This window comes from Orbicella faveolata, unplaced genomic scaffold (assembly GCF_042242905.1).
Source record: "Orbicella faveolata isolate gen_17 unplaced genomic scaffold, um_ofav_v1 contig_36, whole genome shotgun sequence".
Classification (NCBI taxonomy): domain Eukaryota; kingdom Metazoa; phylum Cnidaria; class Anthozoa; order Scleractinia; family Merulinidae; genus Orbicella; species Orbicella faveolata.
In genome coordinates, this window is record NW_028301565.1 from 9,602,501 (window position 1) to 9,630,000 (window position 27,500).

At 39.3% G+C, this 27,500-nt stretch overlaps 1 protein-coding gene and 3 long non-coding RNA genes across 5 annotated transcripts in view; 1 reads left to right on the forward strand and 3 right to left on the reverse strand.

The window, feature by feature from the left end:
• Nucleotides 1–8,012: 8,012 nt before the first annotated feature.
• On the reverse strand, nt 8,013–9,786 carry LOC149102220 (uncharacterized). The gene is made up of 5 exons (XM_089275140.1): nt 9,143–9,786; nt 8,972–9,022; nt 8,780–8,885; nt 8,408–8,648; nt 8,013–8,301 (listed from the first exon to the last, which is right to left on the reverse strand). Exons 1-5 carry the CDS (start codon nt 9,548–9,550, stop codon nt 8,079–8,081), a joined length of 1,029 nt encoding a protein of 342 aa, XP_089131266.1. The 5' UTR covers nt 9,551–9,786; the 3' UTR covers nt 8,013–8,078.
• A 5,390-nt stretch (nt 9,787–15,176) lies between these two features.
• On the forward strand, nt 15,177–19,890 carry LOC149102221 (uncharacterized). Its single transcript, XR_016202489.1, has 4 exons — nt 15,177–15,587; nt 18,288–18,422; nt 19,036–19,157; nt 19,485–19,890. It is a non-coding gene; the product is annotated as an uncharacterized LOC149102221 (long non-coding RNA).
• Nucleotides 19,891–25,330: 5,440 nt separating this feature from the next.
• On the reverse strand, nt 25,331–26,787 carry LOC149102222 (uncharacterized). Its single transcript, XR_016202368.1, has 2 exons — nt 26,166–26,787; nt 25,331–26,089 (listed from the first exon to the last, which is right to left on the reverse strand). It is a non-coding gene; the product is annotated as an uncharacterized LOC149102222 (long non-coding RNA).
• Nucleotides 26,788–26,924: 137 nt separating this feature from the next.
• LOC149102223 (uncharacterized) overlaps nt 26,925–27,500 on the reverse strand; it is a 1,564-nt gene continuing 988 nt past the window's right edge. For both annotated transcript variants that reach the window (XR_016202366.1, XR_016202365.1), the window contains exon 2: nt 26,925–27,500. This exon is cut by the window's right edge and continues 319 nt beyond it. This is a non-coding gene — a long non-coding RNA (uncharacterized LOC149102223).

Below are 27,500 nucleotides of genomic sequence, written 5' to 3' on the forward strand. Positions count from 1 at the left end.
TTTCGCGTAGCCACGTTTATTACTTGTAGTAGAAAGGAGGCTCTCGAAGTCCACAAAGGCAGACATAAACAAAGGCTGGAGCTATGGGCAAATCATTGGATCGGGAAAACAAACATCATCTACGAGAGATATAAATTCAATACGTTCGCAGGAACAGGCAAAATCAATCGACACTTACATCACTACACTTTGAGCGCTCGCCGAAACTTGCGAGTTTGGAACCTTGAAATATGACCTTATCCGCAATAGAATCGTTTGTGATGTCCGTGATAATGGCATATGAGGAAAAGTACTTCATGAATCTGGATTAACGCTGTCGAAATGTGTTGACATCTGTCGGGCGAATGAGGCGACCGCAGTGCAGCACAGCTGAAAGACATGGCGCCGAGCCAAACTACCTAACAAGAAGCGAACGCGGTCAACCAGAAAGAAGGTTCCAAGAAGCCGAAGGCACCCAAAGAAAATGGTAAAGATCCAAAAGATCAGCTAAGCGCCGAATGCAAATACTGTAGTAATAAGCACGAGCGGAAAAGAGACAAATGCCCTGCATATGGAGACACATGCTCTTCGTGTGGAAAATCCAACCATTTTGCAGCAAAGTGTTCCAAGAATTCCCGCGAATCGAAGAAGAAGCGTTCTCAGAAGTTTAAACGCAAGAAAGTGAACCAGCTCGATGACATCACAGCGTCTTCTTATTCTTCAGAAGAAGAGATCTTGTCTGTGTCTTTGGACCACACCGCCAACGCCGTGGATATATCAAAGTTCAAGAACAAAATTTTCGCCCACATGGAGATTGCAAATGAGTTACTGATGATGCAAGTCGATTCAGCCAATATCCGCTGCCAGTAATCGAGGACATACTCCCAGAACTAGTCGATGTCAAGGTATTCTCGAAAGCAGACCTTAAAGACGGATTCTTACAGATACTGCTTGATCATGACCAGGAATCCAGTAAGCTAACAACGTCCCAGACTCCCTGGGGCCGGTACAGATATCTGCGGATGCCCTTCGGAATCTCCCCTGCTCCAGAATGTTTTCAGCGGAAGTTGGACCAAAATCTTGAAGGACTTGAAGGGATCTAAAAGGAAGCAGATGACATCTTAATTACAAGCCATGGCACAAGCAAGGACGAAGCCGTGAAAAACCATGATGCCAATTTACTGAAGCTGTTAGAGAGACGCCGGGAGAGGAATTTAAAGCTAAACCGAGAGAAACTACAGTTGGAATGTACAGAGACCCCCTTTATTGGCCATGTACTGACGCCTGAAGGAATCAAGCCAGACCCTAGAAGGGTAGAGGCTATTCTAAAGATGAAAAGACCCAGTGATGTGGCAGCAGTCCAAGGATTGGTAGGCTAAGTCAACTACTTGTCAAAGTTTCTAAGCAAACTTCCAGAGCTGTGTGAACCACTAAGGCGACTCACCCACAAGGGCGTCCAGTGGAGCTGGTCAACCGAGCAAGAGAAAGCCTTTGAAAGCGTGAAGCAAACTGTTACTTCAGCTCCAATTCTGCGATATTTTAATTCCAGTAAACCTGTTGAAGGCCAAAGAGACGCTTCTGCCAAAAGTATAGGATTTGTGCTTATGCAAAATGGTCAACCAGTATCCTATTCAAGAAGAGCCCTCACTACAAGTGAAAGAAACTATTCTCAAATTGAGAAAGAACTGCTGGCCCAAATTGAGAAAGAACTGTTGATTAATCTTTGAAATCTTTGATTTACCTTTGAAAGTCAACCTTCTAGTCCTGTCCCAAGTTCCGATAACTAGTCAAAAATTTAAGGCTCAAGCTAAAGGTAAAATCTCTGACTGAAGATGCTATGCTATAGAAAGCACCAAACCGAACCAATAATTTTGGTTAACGTGGTTATTGGAATACTTCTTAACCTGCGGTCAAACCTGCGGTCAAACCTGCGGTCAAACCTGCGGTCAAAACGCAACTTTTGGCAAAGTTTAAAGACATTTTGTTCATGGAATTCTGCGCCACCAAATTAAACTGAGGGTAAAGATGGCGCAATTGCATATTTCACGCTAAATTTGTCTAAGCCATCAATTTGTCTTAGCCATCTAAGCCTGTGACGGCATTTTATGTCTTCCTCTGCAATCCTAAGAGATACGTTGAAATGTAAAAACTTTGGTGCTCTGTCTTGACCACTTTCTAAGTAATAGCGGAGCTCCGGCGGCCCGGAGGGCCGCCAAGCGTAGCCCCATACTCATATGGGAAAGAAAAGGAAACTCATGAATGGATTTTGTCATGGTTTTCATGGCTAGCGGTATTGCTCGTGGGCGCCTACGCACGACGACGACGACGACGGCGGCGGCGGAGTTGCCCAACATGGCGGCCATACTCCAGCTAATAGGTTGACAGAGACATGCACCCTCGGTTTGTAACGGAAGAATGCCATTTTTCTTGGCGAGATATTTAAAGAAAAGAAAACTCATTTCTATTTGTTATGTCGACAAACGATGGCGGAGGTTGATCTAATGTTTTTAAGATTGGGTTGCATCGAAGCAAAACAAACAAAACAAAAACAAAAAACAAAAAACAGAAAGCAAGAATTAACAGGCAAAGAAGTAGCGAAGAAGTTCCCAAAAAAAAGCGGGCCAGCGCTGAGGAAGGAGGCGAAACAACACTGAACAATGCCGGGAATTAAACCGAGTCAAGGGCCAGAGAAAGGAGGTGAAATAATACCGAACAATGCCGTTAACCGAAGCTAACGAGGGTCATAGAAAGGAGGCGAAAGTACCCGACAAATTGACTCAGAAGACTGCAGTGTCAAGTTTTCAAAATTCGCGCGACGTGACGCTGTGCGTCACATGATTTGGTCAGGTGATGAACAAGAGAAATCAAACGTGTCCGAGTGTTTAGCGAAATTACAAAACAGTAAACACAGCGGAAAAAAGTGGTTGATTCGTTGATCTATCGAAAAGATTAGTTCAGTTCAGTCTTCACAATTTTTGCAGCAAGTTTCTGCCTGGAAGAGTTACACTGGCCGCACTGAATTGCCAACTTATAGCGGTAAGTGACTTTTGTTGTTGCGTTTGCTATGAAAATTAACAAGTCGCCTCGGCGATATAAGCTTATTTTCAATCGGAATCCTTTTTAAAGTCTTCCTTATTTGAAGCCATGCGGTGAGACTTTTTATAAATTACATCGTTTTAATTTCGCTCATCTCTAAACAATAACACGTGAATCGCTTTGTGGAGGTTGTTGTAAGTTGTAAATAAATTAAGTTTTCTGTCGGTTTTCGTCGTCAAATTTAGCTTATAACCTCACGTCTAAAAATAAACCTAACCAAAACCGTATTTGTAAACACGGCCGGGCGAGGTTTGAAGTTTTCTCAGTGTTGGTTGGCACAGCCGCCTCGTAGAACGCTAAAATTTCTTCTTCTGTTGTTGAAAACCAAGAAAGGTGTACAAACCGACAGAGCTGAAAAACGACTGCGCATGCGTAGGGCTTTGGCGGGTGAGTCGACGAGTGGTGGCATTTTCGATCGTTTGATCAATGCAAAGTTTTGGCGCCATTCGATGTTAATTTTTTGGACTAATATCATCCGAGAAAAATGGAGAAGATGGAACTTTCAATTTCATTTCAGTCAAGCAGATGTTCCTGATATCCTGAACATATTTCTGACTATATTGACGGTCTAAACACAGCAAATTCTAGCAGACATCGGTCGCAGCGCCATGGTGAGTAGTGACCGCTTTACGCTTGTTAAGTTTATTTTGGATACCACTTACAGGTTAAAAAAGTGTAAATTTCAACTCCCTTGTTGTCAATACATCTATTCAAATGTGTTTGCTCTTTACAAAACATTATATATAGATGTAACCGACCCGCAAGGATAAACCTGCCACGTAAGGTCCCATTTGAGCACATCAGCTTACATTTGTACTTGAGCACTCGTTGCATGCTTTTGGACCTCACGGGAACAAACTGTAAAGGAAATGATTCCCTTCTTCATGTTGAAATATTTATGTATTTACCCTGCCATTCAACATTCCTGGAGATATGACAGAAAAATTAATGGAACGCTAAGTATTCTTACTTGTGAAATTGAACAGAGAATTTGGAAAGGTAAAAAAATATCTGCTCTCATGGGCTGACCTTGACTTTGCTGATTTAAGCTTATATTTCGCTAATAACGAGTCTGTAAAGGCTTACTTTCTGGAGACAGTAGTCGGAGTTCAAATTCAGTTTGGTGCACATTTCTACAAATGTCTTTCCTTATTTATCTCCCCGTCAATTTAGTAAGAAAAAAAATGAATAAAATAAAAACGAAAAGTTTACAGATGTAAACCACACTTTCTCTTTGATTTCTGCGTATGCCCTGGCCAAAATGTCGTAAAACGCGATCCTGGGGGAAAGAAAGGCATGCTGTCCTGTTGCAACTGCTATTTGAGTAGATTGCAGCTAATTTGGCTCATATCCAGCCTGAAAATGTCCAAAATGTCCAAAAAATGCTTTTTTGACAAAAAGCTTCAGGAGTTAATGGATTAAAAAGTAGTTTAAATGGTGGAATTTAGGAAGCTAGGAAAATATATGCTAAAAATGCTAAAAAGCTGGGAAAAGTTTAGTGAGGTGTTAGTGAAACTTAACATTGGTGACTGTACCAAGAGTGAACTGAAAATTTTTGACTTGCTTGAACCAAGAAAGTAATTCGAAGGAGTACTGCCATTCTGCAAAAGCTACATGGGCTCCACTGTTCCCATGTAAGTGGCTGTCTAAGAGGAAAACACCTTGTGTGGTTGGAATGAAGACGACAGTATTGGAATGTAAAATAAAAATAGATGTTGTTTTGCCGTGCGTTAAAGCAGTTCTCCAGTGAAAAGGTAAATTAGCTGTGGGACTTGCTTCAGGGATAATGCTAACAGGCATTTCAGGTCCTGCAGTGGTGCCACCAATTACATTGTTTAATACAGTAGATGACTGTAGAGCAAATGTTTGAGGAATGTTTTGTGTCACTGAGTCATAGATCCTGTTACCCACTAAAATCCCCTGCACAATTAGCTGGTACACCCATGTCTGGCTCAGTGGACTGTTGAGCAGAGGAATTTGAACATTTTCTGAAAAGAACATTTTGCTAAACAAAAGTGCAATAAAAGTACAGGCATTGCTTCCTTTTCTTCCTAGAATTGTGGACTGTGAAATACTGCTTGGGAATGACCAGAAAGTGACATTGTCATGATGGTTCGGAGGGACGATAATGAGTGTTAGAACTTGAGAAGAGCTACCTGTTAGAGGGAGACGGGGTATTTGTAGCTGAAGGTTGATTTCTGGATGAATGATTGGCCCGGGATGGCATAAGTATCCAGGATGCTTTTAACCTTTTGAGACCATTCTGGTGAGGTGTAGAAAAGTTCAGCGTCAGATATGTTCAAGCCTGTAAGTGGTGCATTATTGCTTTCATCTTCATGGAGTTCATCATCATCATCATTTTCCCTTTCATTAGCATTTTTAGACGACAAAAGCCCATTGTTGAAAGTGTTTGCTAACTTTTGAACTTTTTTCTTCAGTGGTTCAGCACAGATTGGACAGCAATGATTTGAAGGCAAGCAAGCTTGGTGAAAGCAGTCGAAGCAGGCCAGTCTAACAACAGTATCTGTTTGTCTTGTGCAAGTTGGAAAATTACAATAAATAACTGGGTGAGGTTGTTGGCCTGGCTCTACATCATCGAGATTATAACTTAGTGGAAAACACTTGGTGTCTACTGTGGTTTCAAACGTTGGGAGATGGTACTGTGGCTTCCTTTTTGGTCTTCCATTATTTGCAACTGGGCGTTCAACCTGAGTCAAATATCAAAAATGTTGAAATATTAAATTATGTGCATGTCAGTAGTACATGTACATTTATTATGAGGAAAACATGATGTTAGTAATTTTGTTGGTTTGTTTGTTTGTTTTTTTTTCCATTTTTTAAGTCAGAGATGTTATCAGTATTCATTAATTATGTTTGTTTATTTTAATATTCATTCTATTGTTTGGTACATTTTATATCTATGTCTGCATATCCTTATCCTACATGTCTAAGAATCATATAAAGAAGCCTAAACCACGCATTTTACTTAAACTGTCTTAACACACCTCAGGAATTTGACAATACTTTAGAAATGTGGAAAATGCTTGCTTGCAGCTTGTGTTTTTCAATTTTTCTTGCATCATCAAATTCTCGTATTGTTTTATGATGGTATAATAAATGGTTTAGACTTCTGTATTTATTAATTTCATGACTTTTTTATTTCCAGGATTGTTACCTGGTATGATTTGTGGCAGTTCTGTGAAATGCTCTTAAACAGATCAAGAAGAAATTCTGCACTTTTCCCCGCAATAAGCCACAAGTTGGATTCACTCTGCTGACCACGGTGGTACTGTGGAACAAAGGACTGGACAAATTCGCTAAGAAGCCCTGATGATGCTAGTGATTTAGCAGTATCTTCAATGCTTTTTGCATCTTCAAACTTTTCAGTGTTTCTTCTTAGAACAGAATGCCAGACTTCTACCTTTTTTTCAGTTATCAACTTGAGAATACTGGCCTTTTTAGACCAGTATGCCGGAAGATATTTACACTGATATGCACAGTCAATCAAAAATGACAAGGTTGATTTGTTATAATGCTTCCTTCTCCAGCAGATGAAAATAATTGCCAACTGTGCCATGACCATCTCATATAGCTTTAGATTGCCACTTCTGAAAATATTGTACTGATAAAAAGATGAGAGGAACAACATGTTCAAGTAAGTGCAAAATTGTCACAAATTCATGTTGCTTGCACTTTGCAAACTTTTCCTGAACTTTTGCTCTTACAAGTTGCCAACCCACTAATGCAGCAGTCACACATAATGATGTCTTAAAGGGTTTTTGTTTAGATGCCAAAGTGCCTCCAAAGACACTTGAAAACAGTTTATCAAAAAAAAAATTGAAATTTGAAACATCTTCATAGGCATTGAGGCACACATGAAATGGCCCTTGCTCTGGTATTATTCCAATGCTGGGATTCCATCCACTTGCTATTAGCTTTTTGGGATAGTACCATCCTGGCCAATCAGCAGGCAGTGGCAGAACATACTTCTTGCTGTACAGCTGAAGTTCAGGGTATTTATTAAGTACACGTTCTAGGGTTGTTTTGTAGTTGTCCATGCTTTTTAGATCTTGTTCGAACTCATCAATCAACATACATGTCTCCAGTGTCTCAAGGTCTTGTGTCGTTGGATCTGAGTACACCCTGAATAACAAATAAAAATGTTTTTGTTGCTGGCATTTCTATAACTATTGTTATTCTTGAAATGCCGATTTCCAATAATTTTTGGTTTATTGAAATTGCTGTACGCTGATGATATTCACTCTTTTGATATTTGTAACAGGTCACTAACATAATAAATTATACTGGCCTTAGTTCTCGCAGTGCTACCTGTAGTCTCCCTGGGTCAATGCTTTGCATATTTTGTGGTAGCTGGTCCAAAAACTGGTTTTGCATATTCATTAAGGCATTTGTTAGTATTTCCAGGACAGATGGGACATGTATTCCACCAAGGCAGGTCTTCTGTTGGCCATTTACATTGATCACTACTTGTCTGTGTACGGATGATGATGGGCGGGGTACTGCACTGACTGTGGGATGCACATCTGCTATACAGGATGCCATGTGTACCACATTTGTCCTAACAAGTTGTGCTGGTGTATGAAATGAGTGAATGTTGTGGAAGTCATGAACCATTAAGACCATGAAGCATGTCAGCTGATGGGAAAGACAGAGTGTAAAAACCATAATTAAGTAGTTAATAGAGTGGTTTTCAATGGAGTGACTTAAACCAGAACCAAACTACGGTTTGGCAGTGGCTGACTTCAGTAATGCAGTCTATTATTATTAGACTACATTACTGTACTCAGCTGATTTCAAACCGTAGTAAACGCGAAACCAAAACCAAATTAATATTGTCTGATTACTTTCCACACTCAATTGAAAACTGTTCTATTAATTTTAACATATTATTCCAGACAAAGACAAGAAAGAAAATTAATTAGCCAAAATGGCTGTTTTTTTCAATAATATTTTTTGGTAGTGTGCATGAAGCCATTTGTTGATTAGAATTGCTTATTTATTTGCAGACTGACCTCATTTACTCTCTGCAACTGTTGTGATATGCAGTTGGCATGATCTTTAGCAAGGTCTGCTTTTAACTGCTGCACGTTCCTAGGCGTGGTGCTGTATCCTAAAATCTGACCAGCAGATAGGCCTTGCAAGGACATGCCACAACTAGCTGCGTATAAGCCACTGTCCTTTTGCAGTGCAGATGTTTTTTGTGACCTGTCATGTAGGTAAAAGTAATTTGCTTACATTGTTACAACCCCTATGAACAATGAATGAAAAACAATTTTCTTACAGGTAGCTCACTTCATTTAAAGTTTGTTACCTAAAATAGGCCATTATGTGGAGTAGGGACACCACTCTCTGCTCTTGCATCTCTCTCCTTCTGTTGGACAGGCTTTTTCTTCCACTTAAACAGTTAAAGATGTCCTCAAAGAGTCCAGGGCTATTTTTGTCTGTAAACTGTTTCATTGCCTCTGGATTGTAAATTTTCTGGTCTGGGGTGGTTATTTGATGTCTGTACAGGGCCTTTTGAAATGCTTCCAACTTCTTTTCAATTGTTGACTCTGTAATAGAAAAATCAACCATGACAAAAATTAAAATATTTTTGTGAGAATAGAGTATAGAGTAAAATAGTATAGAGTTTTTGTTATGATGCTAAATTTTAATTCAAGCAGCTTCAAAACAGTAAAAACACCTTTTATCTCTGCGAGCTGTTGTGTTGCCACATGAAGCTGTGTTTGCAAGGTGCAGCACTTTTTTGCCTCCTTTCTGAGTAACAAATCCATTTCCTTCGGTGACTTCTAGGAGGAATGCAACAAGAGGTTTGTTATTTCGAACTGATTTTACATAGCTGGCATCAAATATGATACAAAATTATGAGAAGTACCTGTTTTGGCATGGGTGAGGTGTGATGGAATGTCACATCAGTACTTTTTCTCTGAAATCATCAAAAGGAACTTATTTGTACCGGTTTTACATTTGCATGTCACAAGAAACTCGGAAATATGTGCCACTCCTTTTAAAGGGCGTTCTTATTGTAACCTCCCAGTAACCATACCTTTCGAGGAGGGCTGTAATCTTGTTCATCTTTAAACAATTGGTCTACATTTTTCCTACAACTGGAACACCATCGCACACCAGGACGGTAACCACTCGTAGTACGTCCGATGCGGTCAAACATTTCATAAAACTTCGCTGGTATGTTGGCTGAAATATCAGTTGAGTGCACAGGAAGTAGACATGCACAAAAACCATGTGCTTCGCGGTTTATTCTGGTCCAGTGTCGAGTACATGCCCAGCTGTTCGTAGTGCCACCGACATACCTTGCTATTGCAGCATTGAACCTCCGCATTTTCCCTTTGCATTCCTCGCCTTTTCTGGTTTTTCTGTGGTACCAACAGGTCCGCTCACCGGAAGTTTCCGTGAACATCAAACTCATTAACATAATCTGCAACACGAGCCGCATTTTCGCGGCACGAACTCCGACTTCGCGGCAAAATTTCGATGAGTGTTCAAGGATGGAAGTGTGGTGTTCAGGAGATATGTTTTAGAACTAATATCGACCGGTCTTAAAGGAAAGTTTCAAGCTTAACCTTTTTACTTACTCCTTAGCCCAAGCGAAAACTCTCAGCGCTCTTAAATTTTTCAAAAATGCCGCCATTTTACGTATACGTTGCTATGGTTTTATGCTGTCTTTCCCAGTTTCTCGGCGCGCGCGAATGAGCCTGCGCAGTCGTTTTTCAGCTCTGTCGTACAAACCAAGTCGAGGCGAACAGGATTTGCTAAATTTACTTTTGACGTTCCTATGTGAAGATTTGCATATTGTGATTACAAAGTATGGAGATATCCTCGTTTTGTTAGTTCAATTTATTCGGTTTGGCGAAATGCTGGGGTGAATTCCCAGGTTAATTTGGTTGAAGACTGGAAAAGCTACCGCCGATAAAATGACTGCAAAGTTAAATTAAGCCGTTGGCAAAAATACACACCGTAATATTCAAATTTAAGCGTGAATAATTATTAAACTTTAACACTGCAAGCTTAAACGAATTTTCTTTATCCTTTCTTTCATTCGGTTACCTTTCATAACTTTCATTTGCTGTTGATACTCAGATGAAGTGATATGCATATTGCGGTTATAATGTAGATTTCCTCATTTTATTTTGTTGTCTGTCCAATTAGTTCGGTTTGGTGAAATGCTTATATAGTCCAAATGTCGAGTAGACGATTGTGCATGTAAATCCTGTCTGCAAATAAAGCTCTACTTTGATTTTGATTTACTATTTCATTTTATTAGTGCCACTGCTTTTGGTTGGGGGTACATGGGCCTTATTTACTTCTTACTGAGAGGTTATTCCGCAATGCAGTATTTACACTTAATATGGAAATGTTCCTCAAAAGTGAGATAGTACTAATGAAAAAAAAAAAAAAAAAAAAAATGCAAAGAGCTTTACTCGGTAAATTGAACAGTGTAAATGACATTTACCTACTTAGAAAAAATTTAGGGCGTAGAACTTCTTGCCCTGACCATCTCTCGGTAATAGAAATAACTTTTACATGTATATATACACAATTTAGTTGGTGAGAGCACTCTCCTCTCTCCACTTTCTCTCTCTCTCGGCTCTTTTCTTCACACTGATTTTGTTATTAACTAACTCATTAACCCAATGTCACTGACTGTTTTCTTTGTTATGCATGCATACTTTTTGGCTCATGGAAGAAAGTTTCAGTTTCTTCCTGGCAAGTGACGTTTTAAGAATGGCTGACTGGTAGGATCGAGAAACGCCGGTCAACGTCCCATTTGACAAATCGCTCATATTTTGCCCAAAGATACCCTTAGGTGACCTAATTCTAAAAATCATATTTAGAGGTTCCAGCGAATTTTTATTTTTCAGAAATTCGCGAAAATTTGAAAGCGCGGTCAAAGTGCGGTTTTTCGTGTAATAAAATGACCGAAATAAGGTGCGAGGACGAAGCGCTGCTTAAGTCTTAAAATAAACTCAATTGACTTCAAACTTCACACAAAAGTGGAACAACCACTCTAATTTATTCCTCGCTTTAAACTAGTCTCAGATATGTTGATATAGTGGTTTTCCGAACCATTTTAAAAACAGCTATGAAGCGTGTGAAAAATAACGGCAAAATATAGCTCATGTTTAACAGCATAAAAAGGCATCTGGTACCTCACTTTCCGATTATTTTACATTACAGCCTTAAAATATCATTATTAAAGATATATCATGCCAAGTTTCATGCTCGAACTCGCAGTATTTCCCTTCGTGAAAAACGAAAATCTATGTCAATGTGTTGGGCGCAAATAACACAATAATTATGCACGAACCAGAGACAAATCAATTTCAATGGCGAAAGTAAAAGGCTATCATTAATTAGAATCCCGTCAATTCACTGCTATCAGTAGAAACATAATGTCCACTGCATAAAAACTGTTTTCAGACGTTTTCGAACCATTGCGCGTTAACTTTGTTTAATTTCGTGTCCGCCGTCATGTCTAGTTTGTCATCGCGTGTATTTCCTTAATGTCAACAACACGTGAATGGTTGTCATAACAAACGCAAGAGATTTCCTGGAACCTTAATGTTTTCGATTCACCAAAACGCTTTAAGTTCGTTAAGACACAATAATGGGTCAACTTGGAATGCTTTTTAGCATCAAGGACGTTAAAGGACTGTAAATTAATCGAGTTGAAATATCTTGAAGCAAATCAAAATCGCGCCCTTATTCTAATTTGGTAAACAGCCGATCTCCGTTCAAGTTCAAGAAGTCGAGAGGTTAATCCGGCAATGTATTACCGGTACAACAACAAAATCAAACCGAGGTCATCAAAAGTGTAAGTTTAAAAGTGTAGTGGCAAGTTCCAAATAAATTTCGCCTATATAAATTGGAAACAAGATGTGAAACGGTCTGACCCGAAACAAATAAACAAAATATTAATACGACTAATTTAACCCGAAAATGTTACAGAAAACATACCTAAAAGCCGTCGATTCCCCTCGATACCACTCCGCATTGCCTTAAAGAGCCCAAGCTTTCTGCTGTAAGAATCAGGGGCCTCATGAATCTGTATTTATTATATCGGCAACCATGCTGCGTGGCTGATATTCGAGACTCAGTAAAAGTTGTCACACAACCGTACGAGCAGCCCAGTCACGCTTTCACTGCTCTTGCGCAAATGTTCAACATTTCGCAATTTACATAAACCGACTACAAGTTTAAAGTAGTGACAGTAGATTGAAATGCGCTTGTTAAAGCTGTCCTATCGAGGAACAATTATTTCTTGTTTTTGAATGGCTCTTAGTTGTAGCTACAGTCGGGGAGGGGGGAGAGGGTATTCCCGGAAATTTCGGATATCTGTATGCCGTGGAAGATTAAGTGGTCTCCAGCTCTTAACGCCAACACTGAAACACTAGATGATTCTCGAAGTATCACAGGGGTCACTAAGCTAAATAATTTTGAGTGTAGCTCCGCTGAGTCAATTAACCGTTGGCGCGCATATTGCATTGACCGTGGACAGGTGGAAAAACAGTTAAACCGGAAAAGCCTGTTGCACATTGTAATTTAGCGTTGTCCAACACGCAGTCGGTCTGGTTGTAATGTTAATCGTATTTGAGAGAATCTCAAGTTTTCTTTCGACACATACTGGGGTGACATACTACTAGATGGACGTGTCCGGGAGCCACGAGTCAAGTCAGTCAATTTGCCATGCTTAACCGAGAAGAGTGACTGCGACCTTAACATCAGTGCCATTATCAACGGGTGTGACCGAGGAAGCGTCTGCTGAGGTTTCCATAGATAGTAACCATGGACGGTAGGGGTGTATTGATATCTTCAAGGCCGCTGCATTCGTGTCTTTTATAGGGTGTCTACTTTAGAGAGGCACTTGTCGCTGGAGAAATGTACTCAGTCCCTTGAAAGCTATTCCCTTATGGACTTAGCCAAAATGTGCTACAAACCTTGCTTGGAGCAGGCGTTGACGCTTAACTCAAAGCCACAATAGGTCACCAGGAAGCCCTCGTTGTTTTAAAAAAGGTTTGGGCTCTCAGGGCAGTCAGTGACAAGCAGCAATCGTATCTTATGGCAAAATTCCGCGTTGGTCAAACGGCAGGCCGAAAGGTTGACGCCGAACTGGTGGCACGGGAATGCGCAGTGCCCGGGATCCTTATAATATTCGTCTTTTTCAGGTGCTAGTTTTTCTCTCACCTAAGTGCTGCAATGCGCCAAAGTGATCCTGATGAGATGCATGCTCAGGCATCTGAAGAGGAGAGAAATTTTAGTCAGGCAAAGGAAGTTGTAGAAATACTCCAGCTCCGGCATCCTTTGGTACACGACCAGCAAGACTCCTGTGCCTTGGCGATGGAGGGTGACCTAAAGAACCTGAAACTTTGTATGCTACCGTGCGGGTGCGAAGACATGGGACTAGATATACCTCTCCCACTCGTGCGCGGAAAAGCTCCCGGACACGTCCATCTAGTAGTATGTCACCCCAGTATGTGTCGAAAGAAAACTTGAGATTCTCTCAAATACGATTAACATTACAACCAGACCGACTGCGTGTTGGACAACGCTAAATTACAATGTGCAACAGGCTTTTCCGGTTTAACTGTTTTTCCACCTGTCCACGGTCAATGCAATATGCGCGCCAACGGTTAATTGACTCAGCGGAGCTACACTCAAAATTATTTAGCTTAGTGACCCCTGTGATACTTCGAGAATCATCTAGTGTTTCAGTGTTGGCGTTAAGAGCTGGAGACCACTTAATCTTCCACGGCATACAGATATCCGAAATTTCCGGGAATACCCTCTCCCCCCTCCCCGACTGTAGCTACAACTAAAAGCCATTCAAAAACAAGAAATAATTGTTCCTCGATAGGACAGCTTTAACAAGCGCATTTCAATCTACTGTCACTACTTTAAACTTGTAGTCGGTTTATGTAAATTGCGAAATGTTGAACATTTGCGCAAGAGCAGTGAAAGCGTGACTGGGCTGCTCGTACGGTTGTGTGACAACTTTTACTGAGTCTCGAATATCAGCCACGCAGCATGGTTGCCGATATAATAAATACAGATTCATGAGGCCCCTGATTCTTACAGCAGAAAGCTTGGGCTCTTTAAGGCAATGCGGAGTGGTATCGAGGGGAATCGACGGCTTTTAGGTATGTTTTCTGTAACATTTTCGGGTTAAATTAGTCGTATTAATATTTTGTTTATTTGTTTCGGGTCAGACCGTTTCACATCTTGTTTCCAATTTATATAGGCGAAATTTATTTGGAACTTGCCACTACACTTTTAAACTTACACTTTTGATGACCTCGGTTTGATTTTGTTGTTGTACCGGTAATACATTGCCGGATTAACCTCTCGACTTCTTGAACTTGAACGGAGATCGGCTGTTTACCAAATTAGAATAAGGGCGCGATTTTGATTTGCTTCAAGATATTTCAACTCGATTAATTTACAGTCCTTTAACGTCCTTGATGCTAAAAAGCATTCCAAGTTGACCCATTATTGTGTCTTAACGAACTTAAAGCGTTTTGGTGAATCGAAAACATTAAGGTTCCAGGAAATCTCTTGCGTTTGTTATGACAACCATTCACGTGTTGTTGACATTAAGGAAATACACGCGATGACAAACTAGACATGACGGCGGACACGAAATTAAACAAAGTTAACGCGCAATGGTTCGAAAACGCGTGAAAACAGTTTTTATGCAGTGGACATTATGTTTCTACTGATAGCAGTGAATTGACGGGATTCTAATTAATGATAGCCTTTTACTTTCGCCATTGAAATTGATTTGTCTCTGGTTCGTGCATAATTATTGTGTTATTTGCGCCCAACACATTGACATAGATTTTCGTTTTTCACGAAGGGAAATACTGCGAGTTCGAGCATGAAACTTGGCATGGTATATCTTTAATAATGATATTTTAAGGCTGTAATGTAAAATAATCGGAAAGTGAGGTACCAGATGTATTTTTATGCTGTTAAACATGAGCTATATTTTGCCGTTATTTTTCACACGCTTCATAGCTGTTTTTAAAATGGTTCGGAAAACCACTATATCAACATATCTGAGACTAGTTTAAAGCGAGGAATAAATTAGAGTGGTTGTTCCACTTTTGTGTGAAGTTTGAAGTCAATTGAGTTTATTTTAAGACTTAAGCAGCGTTTCGTCCTCGCACCTTATTTCGGTCATTTTATTACACGAAAAACCGCACTTTGACCGCGCTTTCAAATTTTCGCGAATTTCTGAAAAATAAAAATTCGCTGGAACCTTTAAATATGATTTTTAGAATTAGGTCACCTAAGGGTATCTTTGGGAAAAATATGAGCGATTTGTCAAATGGGACGTTGACCGGCGTTTCTCGATCCTAACAGTCAGCCATTCTTAAAAGGTGTGATCAGAAAAATAATGAGTACATTGTCCAGGCAGTACCAGTCTATAAACGGCACATGCAGACAGTAAGAGGAACTGTAAGCATTACCGGGTAAGATTTTTTATGCTTTTGACTTCTTGTATTTGGATTTTGTGTCATTTCATCACAAGAAGAGGTGATGAAAGATGCAATAGTTGTTGCAATTTATTTTTGAAGGCAAACTTATAAGTCTGCCTATGCTGGATAACAGCCATGTGTAAACTGAATGTAAAGCAAACACACTGTTAAAGATGGGGCAACCCTAAAACCCAGAAACCGGAATCCGGAATCCAGAACCAAAAACTGGAATCCAGAAACCGGAAACCAGAATCCACAAATCAAAGAAAACAAGGTCTTCAAATACTCGAAAATTGTTTTGCCTAGGTTTTTGCCTGTAAAAAATAAGCCGCCAAGTAAAAAGGACCTCAAACTGAAAAAAAAAAATTCCCCATCTTTTGAAATTCGTGCAACCGTTATTTCTGGTGAGGGCTATGATGAGAATCTTAGAAAAGTGCGTCGTAATTTTATTCCAAGCACCCTGAGAGCGTCTAAAATAAGCTTGCTGGTAATTAACCGCGCGGCCATGGGCCGAGCGCGGTTCATGTCCAACCCGTGTTTTTTTTTTTTTTTTTTTTTTTGTCGGTGACCAGACCCAAACTTCCTCTCAGCCAAATTTTCAGTCACGCAACTTGTGATGTTTATTCGCCGAAAGCTGTTGAAACATTAATACAAGGACATTGTTACGGACATTGTTTGCTTTATTTGTGTATAATATATATTTTCTTTCGGTTTTATTGAAGCGCTGGATACGAAGGGAAATAATTAATACGCTAAAAATGCTAAAAAAAAGGGTATTACGTCAGCCATGGAATGCGCTGACGTTGCAGCTTTCATTTTTGCTACGTGACAAATAAGATGGTGTTTACTTTGCAAGTTTATTTTGCCAGAAACGACGGTCATTAATTTATGCGCAATATTGCGAGTATTTCTTGTGGGTTTCGGCAAATGAAGCCAATTCTTTGGCTATTTCATCGCAGCGAGTTAAGAGATTTGAAGAAAAATTAAATATTTGCTGAGGTAAACAAGAGCTTGCCAGAACTTACAACATGTAAGTCAGTGCTAGGAGAAAAAACACAACCGTTCCAAAATTAGCCATGGATAGCGTAAACCTCTGATTGTGTGACTTGCGTGACTACTTCAAAGCACAAACAAATTAAATTTTGACGTTTCAGGAAGAAAGCTGTTTATTAAAAGCCTTATTAATAGCGTGACACTCGTTTCCTTTTGTATCGTTCATGGTCATATCCCGGGCGAACTTCCAGATTAAGACCATTGCATCATCATAGATTTCACAAAGGCTAAGAGTGATGGTGCAATAAGTTATAACACAGTTTGTGTTGATCAAGTGATGTGTTTACAGTAATCAATGAATCATCAAGGACTGCTTTGGAATGTGCACTGCGTTGTGACTGTAGTATTAAAAAAACAGGTAAAGCGCGGCTGTAAGATTTAAAAGATCTTCTTGTTGCCATTTTGTTTAATAAGTGATTTGCAATTTACCCGAGGTATAAATTTACCCTTTATGTCTGGTAGATACTGAACAAGATAGAAAATGTCATAGAGAACAGGATGTCTGTCAGTGGCAGCCCCCTGTACATTGACGGTCACGCCCCCCACTTTTGAAGTCCAAAGGCTAACCTGGCTCATCTTAATATAAAATTTGATTTTTCCAACAGATACAAAACTAATTCCAGATCAACACTATTTCCACACTGATACTGTGACAAATCAGCATTTCATTTTCTTGGCGGCCATAATATTAAAACAATTGATAGAAATGTCGCACCCTTACTTCCGTCTCCTTCTCGCTTGGTAACAGATCAGACCACATGTTGTTAAAAGATGCCAAAAGACTGCCAGAAACTCACCACAATAGCTTATTATTATTGTGCAACTCACCAGTCTTCTCAGAGCAATTTGATCTACATTGTGGACAAGAACCCCGCTCTCACCAGGGCCAGGTTGAACAAAAGATGGGTAACCTAGCCTATGAGCAGGCTCTCTTGTTTGGGTTGAGGGCTTGAGCGGCAAAGCCGCATGAAGGCACTTGATCACATGCCAATGCAGAAAAACACTAGACACTTATTTAGCCTGCTCAGGCACTAGAGACAGATACTAGAGCCTGCTTGCAGGCTATGAGTAACTCTATCCACCCGAAAATCACTAACCCTGACTGAATAGTGATTTACCCAATGAATAGCTTTATCCAGCCTTTGAACAATCGGGCCAGACGTATAGCTAAGGGTTGTTCAGAACTAGTCAAATTATTTTTAGCAATGACAGTTTGTGGCTGAAGTAAAGCCAAGAAAATAACTAACAGCAAAATAGTTTTTCCCCATATTTATTTATTAGACATTGCTGAAGTGAATTCTTTCTATCATCATTCATAGTATCCGATTACGGATTCTAGTTTCCGGTTCCGGATTCCGGTTTCCGGATTCAGTGTCTTAGGGTTGCCCTTAATGATATACGTTCATGTTAATCTTGAATAATCTGAAATTTCAGAGAGTTTAAAATATCGTATCATATCTGTGATGGTTCTGAGGTGGAGGGCTGTTACATGTACATGTAAATGTCTCATGCAGGGTTTTTCACTTGTTATGATTCAGCTGCCAATAGTTTCTGTATCTGTTGGTGTGCAACGATCTACACCAATATTTCAACGTAATAATGTACAGTATATATTAATTAACCAAATTATGCTGTTTTTAGTTGACCAATGCTGCTACATAGTAATGTGATGTTGAGGCCCACAAATTTTCAAACATGCCCAGAGTCAACTTGTCAAATATTTGAACTGGCCAGACAGTCTAAATTAGAAAATTTTCTGAAAGTTGGAATTACCAGGTAAGATATTTCTTAAACATTATTTTGTAATTAATGATTTCTCAGACATTGTTTTCTTTAAGAAAAGATTCATACCCCAAATGGAAGTTTTTTCTCTATTAGAACTCTCTCTGCCTAATACTTTAATGTGGAATTTCTGAAGACTGGCCATGAATGGGTGTTGGGTGTGAATATCTTCTGGAACTGCACATTCAGATTTAGTAAGCAAGAACATCAGTATTTGTCCTGACAAACTCTGATTTTCTTTTGGAAGCTGAACTCATGCAGTTGTACAGTTATATGTACAACCAATTGCAAACAGCCTGGTTGGCCCTTTGATTGGGACTGTGCACATTGTTGCAACTTGCAATGTTCCAGTTTCTTGTTTAAACCAAATTGCATTTGCTCTCAAAAGCAAGTCGCCACGTTTATAACAGTTATTAAGTTTTCTTTGCAACTCAGGGCAGAGCCTGCCACTGTGAAAGTTGGGGTACCAACCTCTAGCATTTGATTCACTAACACTCAGTAAACAACTAACAATGAAGTACACGGTATATCAAAGAAAGGAATCTCATCTGTTGGTGTGCAAAGATTATAATAAATTATAATTGATATGTTTTTATATGAATAACAGTGGTGTTCAAGTAGCAGCGACAGTACGATTACTTGCCTGTTCCTGTCAGTCAATATATGAACAGTTTACACATGGGCAGCCTGTATTAAAACATCAAAGATTTTCAAAGCAACCATGGCCTGGTGAGATATTTCTGTGGAAATATAAATTTAAGGTCCTTATGATTGCTTATAGGGATTGATTTTTATTGTAAACAGCATCTTACTGAGCGTATTTTTCTTGTGTACTAATTGTTATAGAACACAAGTATCACTATAATTATGACAGAGATATTAATGTGTGAAAAGTTCTATACACAAATGCATGCGGGAACAAACTAATTTATCATGGATGCAGCTTCTGAGAGATCCCCAATGTTAATGGAACATACACCGTACATACATGCAAAAGAGTTCAATAATTTATTACTTAAGATTGTAATGATTTGTTTGGTTTCTCTTTATTTACAGACAACTTGATGGGATTATACTTTCTGCACCGAGTTCATTGAATAAACTGACTTGGAAGTTGAGTTCTGCAACCCATCCTGTGTGTTGTAATACCATAGCTGCAACATTGTGACAGATACACTGTATTACATTATTAAGAAACAGATATATTAGCTAATTATTTAAGGTGCCTGTTAAATTAAGCAGTTTTTCTTAGACATAATTTACTCATGGTTTATTTAAATAATTTTACATAATACATGTACATAATATAACTTACTCTTAGCTTACTTATAATTCTAGGTATAATTTAATCATAGCAAAATTGATTAATGGAACCAAATAACAGCTCGTGTAGTCCACAATCTCAGTCGAGAAGAAGAACAAATCACATTGAAGTTGAATAATAAAATTATTATTAGAAGCCTTTGCAAGTATTCATGATCAGCAAAAAAAAAAATATATCATAATTACCGTTCATGCGAGAGTGATTTTGCGTATTGCAAAGCCTTCCAGCAGGAGGAGAATCCATACAAAAGTGAAGGTGGCTAAATGTATCTTTGGGGACAAGCTAGAAAACAAAACTTTCCAACTTTTCACATATGTATACTATTTTGGTATTTTTGCGAGATTTCATTTGGTAGAGATTTAGGGACTGAGTGTTGTAACCACTGCATTTCAATCAGTCCCCACAACAACAAAAAATGTGTAAACTTTTTTTGTGTGGGAGTCCCCATGTTAACTAAGAAAGTATATAATGATTAATAACAATGTCTTCTCTTTCTGAATAAGGTGGGAAAGAACAAGAAATGCCACCAAAAAGCACAGAACACAGTTCTGTTAAGTGATCAAGATTTTTGTTGGCTTCCCAGAAATCCTTGAAATCATGGCTCTATATTTCATAATCACACCATCTTACACCTCGATCTGCTGATGTAATTACATTTCCGGCTGAAACTATTAAATCGTTCGCAATTTACCTCACATACATGTTCGATTATTTTCATTAGTAACAGCATTCCAAGAAATAACTGAGCTCCGCTTTTAGGCTTGGCTAAATCTATATATGACCAGAAACTGTAATTTGCACCCCTAAGCGGACAGATAACAAATGTCCCGCCCCTTCCACCTGGAGGTCCTCTAAGGGTGTAGTCCCTTGTCCGTAGTGAGAAGTTAAAAAAAATGTTCAAATGTTGTTGTTCAGTAGAGATCAATGCACTTAGCTAGCTTTCTTGTGGAAGTAAATATTTAACAGTTATTTCACGAGCGCGTGTTGGATATGACAAAGTAGACAGTCAACGAGACGCGTGTGCAATAATTGTTTTATTAAAAGCGCCTCCAAAATACAGAAAACTAAAATAATAATAATAAAAAAGCCCCCCAAAATTACCGCACGCTAACTTTATTTGTAGAGCATGGTATAATGGCTCATATACCTTGAACACTAAGCCAATGAAAACCTTGAATTGCATCCTCCAAAGATTCCATTTTTAATAAAACGAGATAAAAGCTGTATATATGCCTATTCCGTTGAAAAAATCCAGTCATTGGCTAATGAATGCAACATAACACTCAACCGAAATTTTTTTGTCCCAAGACAATATCCTTCATGCGAGCAGTTTCATTCGAATACCGTAAGCAGTGGCGAGATTGAACGCATAATATCATCAATGCCATCAAACAAAGCCCCAGGGATCGACAAGATTTCTGTTCGTGTTTTGAAGGACTGCCTAAACCCGATTCTTCCAGTAATTACGTCTATTATCAACACTTCTATTGAAACATGCAAATTTCCTACAGCTTGGAAATTAGCTGAAGTGACACCTCTCCATAAAGGTGGAAACCACGAACTGGCAAATAACAACAGACCAATTTCTCTTCTACCAGTTTTATCAAAAGTGTGTGAAAAGGTCGTACATAATCAATTCACTTCTTACTTGCATTTAAACGACAGGTTAACAAAGACCCAAAGCGGCAACAAAAAATGGCACTCAACCGAAACATCTGTCATAGAAACAACCGACACTATTCTTAAAGCGATAGACCAGAAGATGTTGACTTCGGTAGTGTTCTTAGACATGAGTAAGACATTCGACAGTGTCAACCACGAAACCCTAATTTTGAAGCTGCGAGATGTAGGCGCCTCAGACCCAGTTATCCAGTGGTTTGGTAGCTACCTTAATGATAGACGACAAGTGGTTCGAATCCATTCAACATTGTCAGAGCCCTTGCCCATAGTCTGTGGCGTTCCGCAGGGAAGTATACTGGGACCACTTTTATTTAGCATTTACACAAATGATCTTTCTTCAGCACCACAGAATTGCAGCGTCCAGAGCTATGTGGACGACACTAGGCTAGTTATATCCTTCAAAATGAAAGATACTGTAAACGCCTTTGCTGACTTAAGAGTTGATTTGCATAGAATAGGCCAATGGTGTTTCAACAACCATTTATTGTTGAACCCAAGCAAAACTAATCTCATGGTGTTTGGCAGCAGGCAAATGCATTCCAGACTGGACACTCCCAGCCTCACCTTCATGGGAAGAGAACTCGTACCGGAGCACACCGCTAAAGATCTTGGGGTGATTTTGGACAAGAACCTGACCTATGACGAACACATTACCAAAACTGTCTCCTCCTGTATGTCTTGTCTCGGTCAAATAAGCCGCACAAAGCATGTTTTTGACAAATGCACCCTACTATCTATTATAAATACTCTAGTTTTTAGTAAACTTTTTTATTGTTCGAACGTGTGGGCGAATACATCAAAAAGTAATATAAATAAATTACAAGGTATTCAGAACTTTGCCGCTCGAATTGCGACCAGTACACACAAATATGATCACATCACACCAGTTTTAAAAGAGCTTAAATGGCTACCAGTCGCGACTCAGTTATATTTCAGGAGCGCTATCATGGCCTACAAATGTCTAACATCTCGTGTGCCGGAGTATCTGTCTTCCCAGTTCAGTAAGCGAGGAGAAATAAGCGGACGTGCCACAAGAAGTTCACAAATGCTGAACATTCCTCTTTTTAAGTCTGCCAGTGGTCAGAGAACGTTCTACTACAGAACAGTCAGTATCTGGAACTCCATGGATAGCTCTCTAAAAACTCTCGAGAAAGTATCTGCTTTTAAGTTTTATCTTAAACGTCAACTTATTAAGGATTTTATAGATTCCTAATTCTAGTTAATTAATCTTAATGAATCTTAGAGTTTTTTAGTAGTTTTAAATTATTATTGTATTGTCTTTGAAAAGCCTCTAAAGGGAAAGTAAATAAAGTATGTATGTATGTATGTATGTATGTATGTATGTATGTATGTATGTATGTATGTATGTATGTATGTATGTATGTATGTATGTATGTATGTATGTATGTATGTATGTATGTATGTATGTATGTATGTATGTATGTATTAACTAGTAATATACGTAATCGTAGAGTGCGTGCGAGTTTTGGTAGGTTTGGTATGTTAGAAAGAGCAAAAAATTAAAAAAAAAAAAAAATTCCAGCAGGAGCAATAACTAATGAATTGATCGCAAAGCACGTGCATACTAGGGGGTCTGTTCTCGTTTATACATATATTACGTAATATTAGTTACGACCGGTCAGTAAAAAAAACACGGACTGCAATTGGTAGGCCGCATTTAGTCCGCACGCAGTCCGCGTTTTATACCTGAGTCTGTGTTTTATACCCAGTCCATAATGCTTAGTCCGCGTTTTATATCAAGTGATAAGGCGGGAAGGTGTTACATAGACCACGAGTAGTCCGTCTTTCGCTCAGTCCGTTTTACGCGACGCGAAGAAAACTGCGAGAAAAAAATAGCCCGCGAAATCCTGGGGGCGAGGGACCTACCGCCTAAGCCACAGAGTTTGACCTTTCACGGCGGAGTGATTTTTTGGTGTAGGATTGCTCATTCTGACGTCCTCTTACTATCGCCTGTTGTCAATAACCCCGGGAGATATCCTGAATAAAATCGCTCTACTCTACTCTTCAAGTAGCGAGGAAAAAACATGCCGTGAGAAGTATATCTTCGTTCGGTGTTCGTTCAGCGAAACTGCCAAAGAAGTTTAAAAAAAAGACGGCGAATGAGGCATCTTGTAACGATTTTTGCTGCGCCTGTCGGTGTTAATCTGAAAGTTATTGCGAAAATTTCAAATACAGAGTCTCAACCGAGAATTTACATTATGCATTTGATATAGGAGATCATCCAACTGCGGTGAAATGTTTGCGGATAGCAGCGGAAAATTTCAGGTGAATGTCCGGTTTCAAGTGAAAGTCCCGTTCAATCTTCCAAATGGGCGACAGAAAGTTCAGTGAATTCATATTCGCTGACTTGGACGATGCTGTAGAGCGGCGGAATCACTAACACGCTCGCACTCGGCTTGGAGGCGGAAAGCTTTGCCAAACAAAACACTTGATAAATTCAAATCTTTCCAAAGCCTGTTGGCAGATTCGCAAGAACATCATGGCTTGGGAAGCGCGATTCCAACGCTTCGATCGCGATTTGCTCCGGCTCCAAAACATTCTTACAAGACGTCACAACGTTTCTCGAATGTTGACAACGCGTTGACAACGCTCCTAACATAAGCCAATCATATTTTTGCGTTGTGAGAGCAACACATAATTCAAACTCCCTGGCTTAGGCGCTAGTCCCTCCTTCCGTGCGCTCCTCGCCCCCAGGATGTCACGGGGCCAGTTTTTTCTCGCAGTTTTTCGCGTCACGCACGACGGACTAAGCGAAAGAAGGACTACTGGTAGTCTAGGTGTTCCATGGTTGATATTACGCATGACTCTTGTATATTTTGTGATGAAAAGAATATCTACAAGGTTGTAATGATATTTTTTAATATGGTTAATTTGAAGCCGATTTATTGGGCAAAAGTTTTTTGTAAGTGACGAGTTTATGTAAAGTCTATTGTTTTGTGTAAATCAATCTTGTCGTCGTAGGATGTTGAAACATGTATCGAAAGACTACCGACAAATGTATTGACCAGATCTAAATAAAATATGCTAATCGTCCTGGTACGTGAGCGTTTTCTGTTTCGCTTGTCACATCCGACGATCTCTTGCATGCGTTACCATTCCTCGCTTCTTATGTGTAAGCCAGAAACTCTAAAAGTTGTCAGTAGCAGGATCGATTTTGATTGGTTGACTAATCGGACGCGAAGGAGCTCGATTGAACCATGTTTTGCTAGCTTGGTATGCAAGAGTTCGGTATTTTCGATAATCTTCTAGGATCGCTCGATTCTCGCCCGCTGGTCAAGCGTAGCGATCTCCCTGGGGAGAAATTGTACTTACTGCGCAAGATCCTAGTCTAACCTAACTTACGACATAGTGTTTGGCGGTTCTTGACATTTGACACTGGAGTTTCCCAGTTGGTCATAAGATTGTTAAAGGTACCTAAAAGGGATCTATGTCGCTAGTTGTTAATAATGAGTACTGCCGTTGAAAGGTGTGCATAAGCGTGCAGCCAGAATTAAAAAAATATATATTATATAGTAATATAGGTATTATATATTATATAGTACCTGAGCTTTGCAATCAATTTGGTTTTAGAGAAATTAAGCCTTAAGTAATTCTTAATTAAGACTCAAGTAATTTTAAATGATAAATTGACTTCATTGGACTCTACTCTAGTTAAGAGAAAATTATTTCTTTGGAACGGTTTGCTAAAATTCCGCCAAACATTTTTAGTTTTGAGAAAACCTGAATTAAGTTAATAACCTTATCAAAACAATCTCTTCGCGAAAAAGTATGTCTACGCGCCAGATGGCCAAGGGCGTTGGACTGTGAAGTAGTTGGGCATTCTGTTTTAAAGTGGCCTAGGTAAATTTGTGCTCATAAAACTTGTAGGATACGCAGGAAGGTTAGCATGTTTATTTAACTCAAACAACCCAGTAATGGAAGGGCATTCAGCGATGAATCATTACTTCGTTATGATTAAGGTAACACTGATCAGTTCTCGTTATCAAAATTGAAACAGTTTTAAGAGGCCCTGCGCCTAAGAAACGACCGATGATTTCCGGCTAAAAAATAAAATCGGCCGATTTTTATCTCCCAAGCAGAGGTTACCGAATACTATTTAAAAATGAATTTCTTTTGTTTCAGTTTCGCTTTAAACCAAAAATATCGAGCCGCAAACTTTTTCCGTCTGATAGCAGCAAAATCAGGCCGAAAATAAGCCCCCACAAAAAACTGTTCAGAAATTACTATCGCAACGCAAAATAATGAGAAAACTACACAGTGTTGAAGAAAAAGGCCTTTTAATGCAATATCATTCGATAAACATCAAAAAACTGCCGAAGCGATCAAAAAAATAAAGTTTCAAATATTGCATACTAAATTAGATGGAGCGTTGGAGCTGATTTTAAAATAATTATTTCTCAAAAGTTCAACGCTTTTGAAAGCAATCACAGTGATGAATTAGACATTGGAGGGATATACATCATGTTTCTGGAAAAACATTTTTCGGCCAAAGTATATTGACCTTGTACAAAGCGTTCAAAGTTACCGTGTTTACCGTTATCCTGCTACTTCGGCGAAACACTTCTCTTTTGCCAATACGGCCGTGGATAGCGTGTTAAACGCCACTTTAAACCTTGCTAGGCATTCAAAGACCATCCTAAGTAGAAGGACGTAGAATTAAAAGACAAAGGAAGATGAAAAATACGCAGAAAAAGAAAATAAATCGAAATTACCATCTGCTAACGAAAGTTGAATCTGGAAAATGTCGTGGCGTGACAGCGGCCATTGACGTCATTCGTATAAATAGCGACGGAATCCAAACGAATGCACAAATAGGAAAGCGATTTTTCCCGGCCAGAAAACGTTTGGTGGAACAATGTTATGTTATTTTTCACAAATGATGGTCACTGAAAAAGAAAAACTTCCCCAACCGCCACACCGTTTTGGCCGCAGCGTGATCTGAGTTATGGGGTCACGACTGGATCCCTAGCCGCTGACCGCCCGAAGGACGTTGCAGACTCGTTTTCCCACGCTCTTGCGACTTGACGTGACAAATGACGTCAATGGCCGCTGTCACGCCACGACATTTTCCAGATTCAACTTTCGCTGGGAGATGGTAATTTCGAGTTATTTTCTTTTTCTGCGTATTTTTCATCTTCCTTTCTCTTTCAATTCTACATCCTTCTACTCAGGATGGTCTTTGTATGCCTAGCAAGGTTTAAAGTGGCGTTTACCACGCTATCCACGGCCGTATTGGCAAAAGGGAAGTGTTTCGCCGAAGTAGCAGGATAACGGTAAACACGGTAACTTTGAACGCTTTGTACAAGGTCAATATACTTTGGCCGAAAAATGTTTTTCCAGAAACGTCATGTATATCCCTCCAATGTCTAATTCATCACTGTGATTGCTTTCAAAAGCGTTGAACTTTTGAGAAATAATTATTTTAAAATCAGCTCCAACCTCCATCTAATTTAGTATGCAATATTTGAAACTTTATTTTTTTGATCGCTTCGGCAGTTTTTTGATGTTTATCGAATGATATTGCATTAAAAGGCCTTTTTCTTCAACACTGTGTAGTTTTCTCATTATTTTGCGTTGCGATAGTAATTTCTGAACAGTTTTTTGTGGGGGCTTATTTTCGGCCTGATTTTGCTGCTATCAGACGGAAAAAGTTTGCGGCTCGATATTTTTGGTTTAAAGCGAAACTGAAACAAAAGAAATTCATTTTTAAATAGTATTCGGTAACCTCTGCTTGGGAGATAAAAATCGGCCGATTTTATTTTTTAGCCGGAAATCATCGGTCGTTTCTTAGGCGCAGGGCCTCTTAAACTTTATTGAATGTCGTTTTTCTAAATTGAGGACACTTAATGCTAGTAACAGCTTATTGTTGTTTACACAATTCGTTTTTATCTTTATAAACTTGTCCGTGGCAAATATCAAGTTCACTTCCGAGTCTTACTTCCTTTTCTCCGACTGAACTGTTTGCTAACCACTCCAGCACATGGAAAGACATTTCTTACACACGGTCAGGGTGTACGTGACCTTAATTGTTTTGGGGCCCTGACAAC

Excerpts from the sequence above, each read along its gene's own strand:
- LOC149102220 (XM_089275140.1), bottom strand. The coding sequence starts at position 9,550 with ATGCGGCTCGTGTTGCAGATTATGTTAATGAGTTTGATGTTCACGGAA. Across the intron at positions 8,649-8,779 it reads ACAGCTCGCAGAGATAAAAG|AGTCAACAATTGAAAAGAAG; the intron begins GTGTTTTTACTG and ends TTTCTATTACAG. Across the intron at positions 8,302-8,407 it reads CACATAATGGCCTATTTTAG|GTCACAAAAAACATCTGCAC; the intron begins GTAACAAACTTT and ends CCTACATGACAG.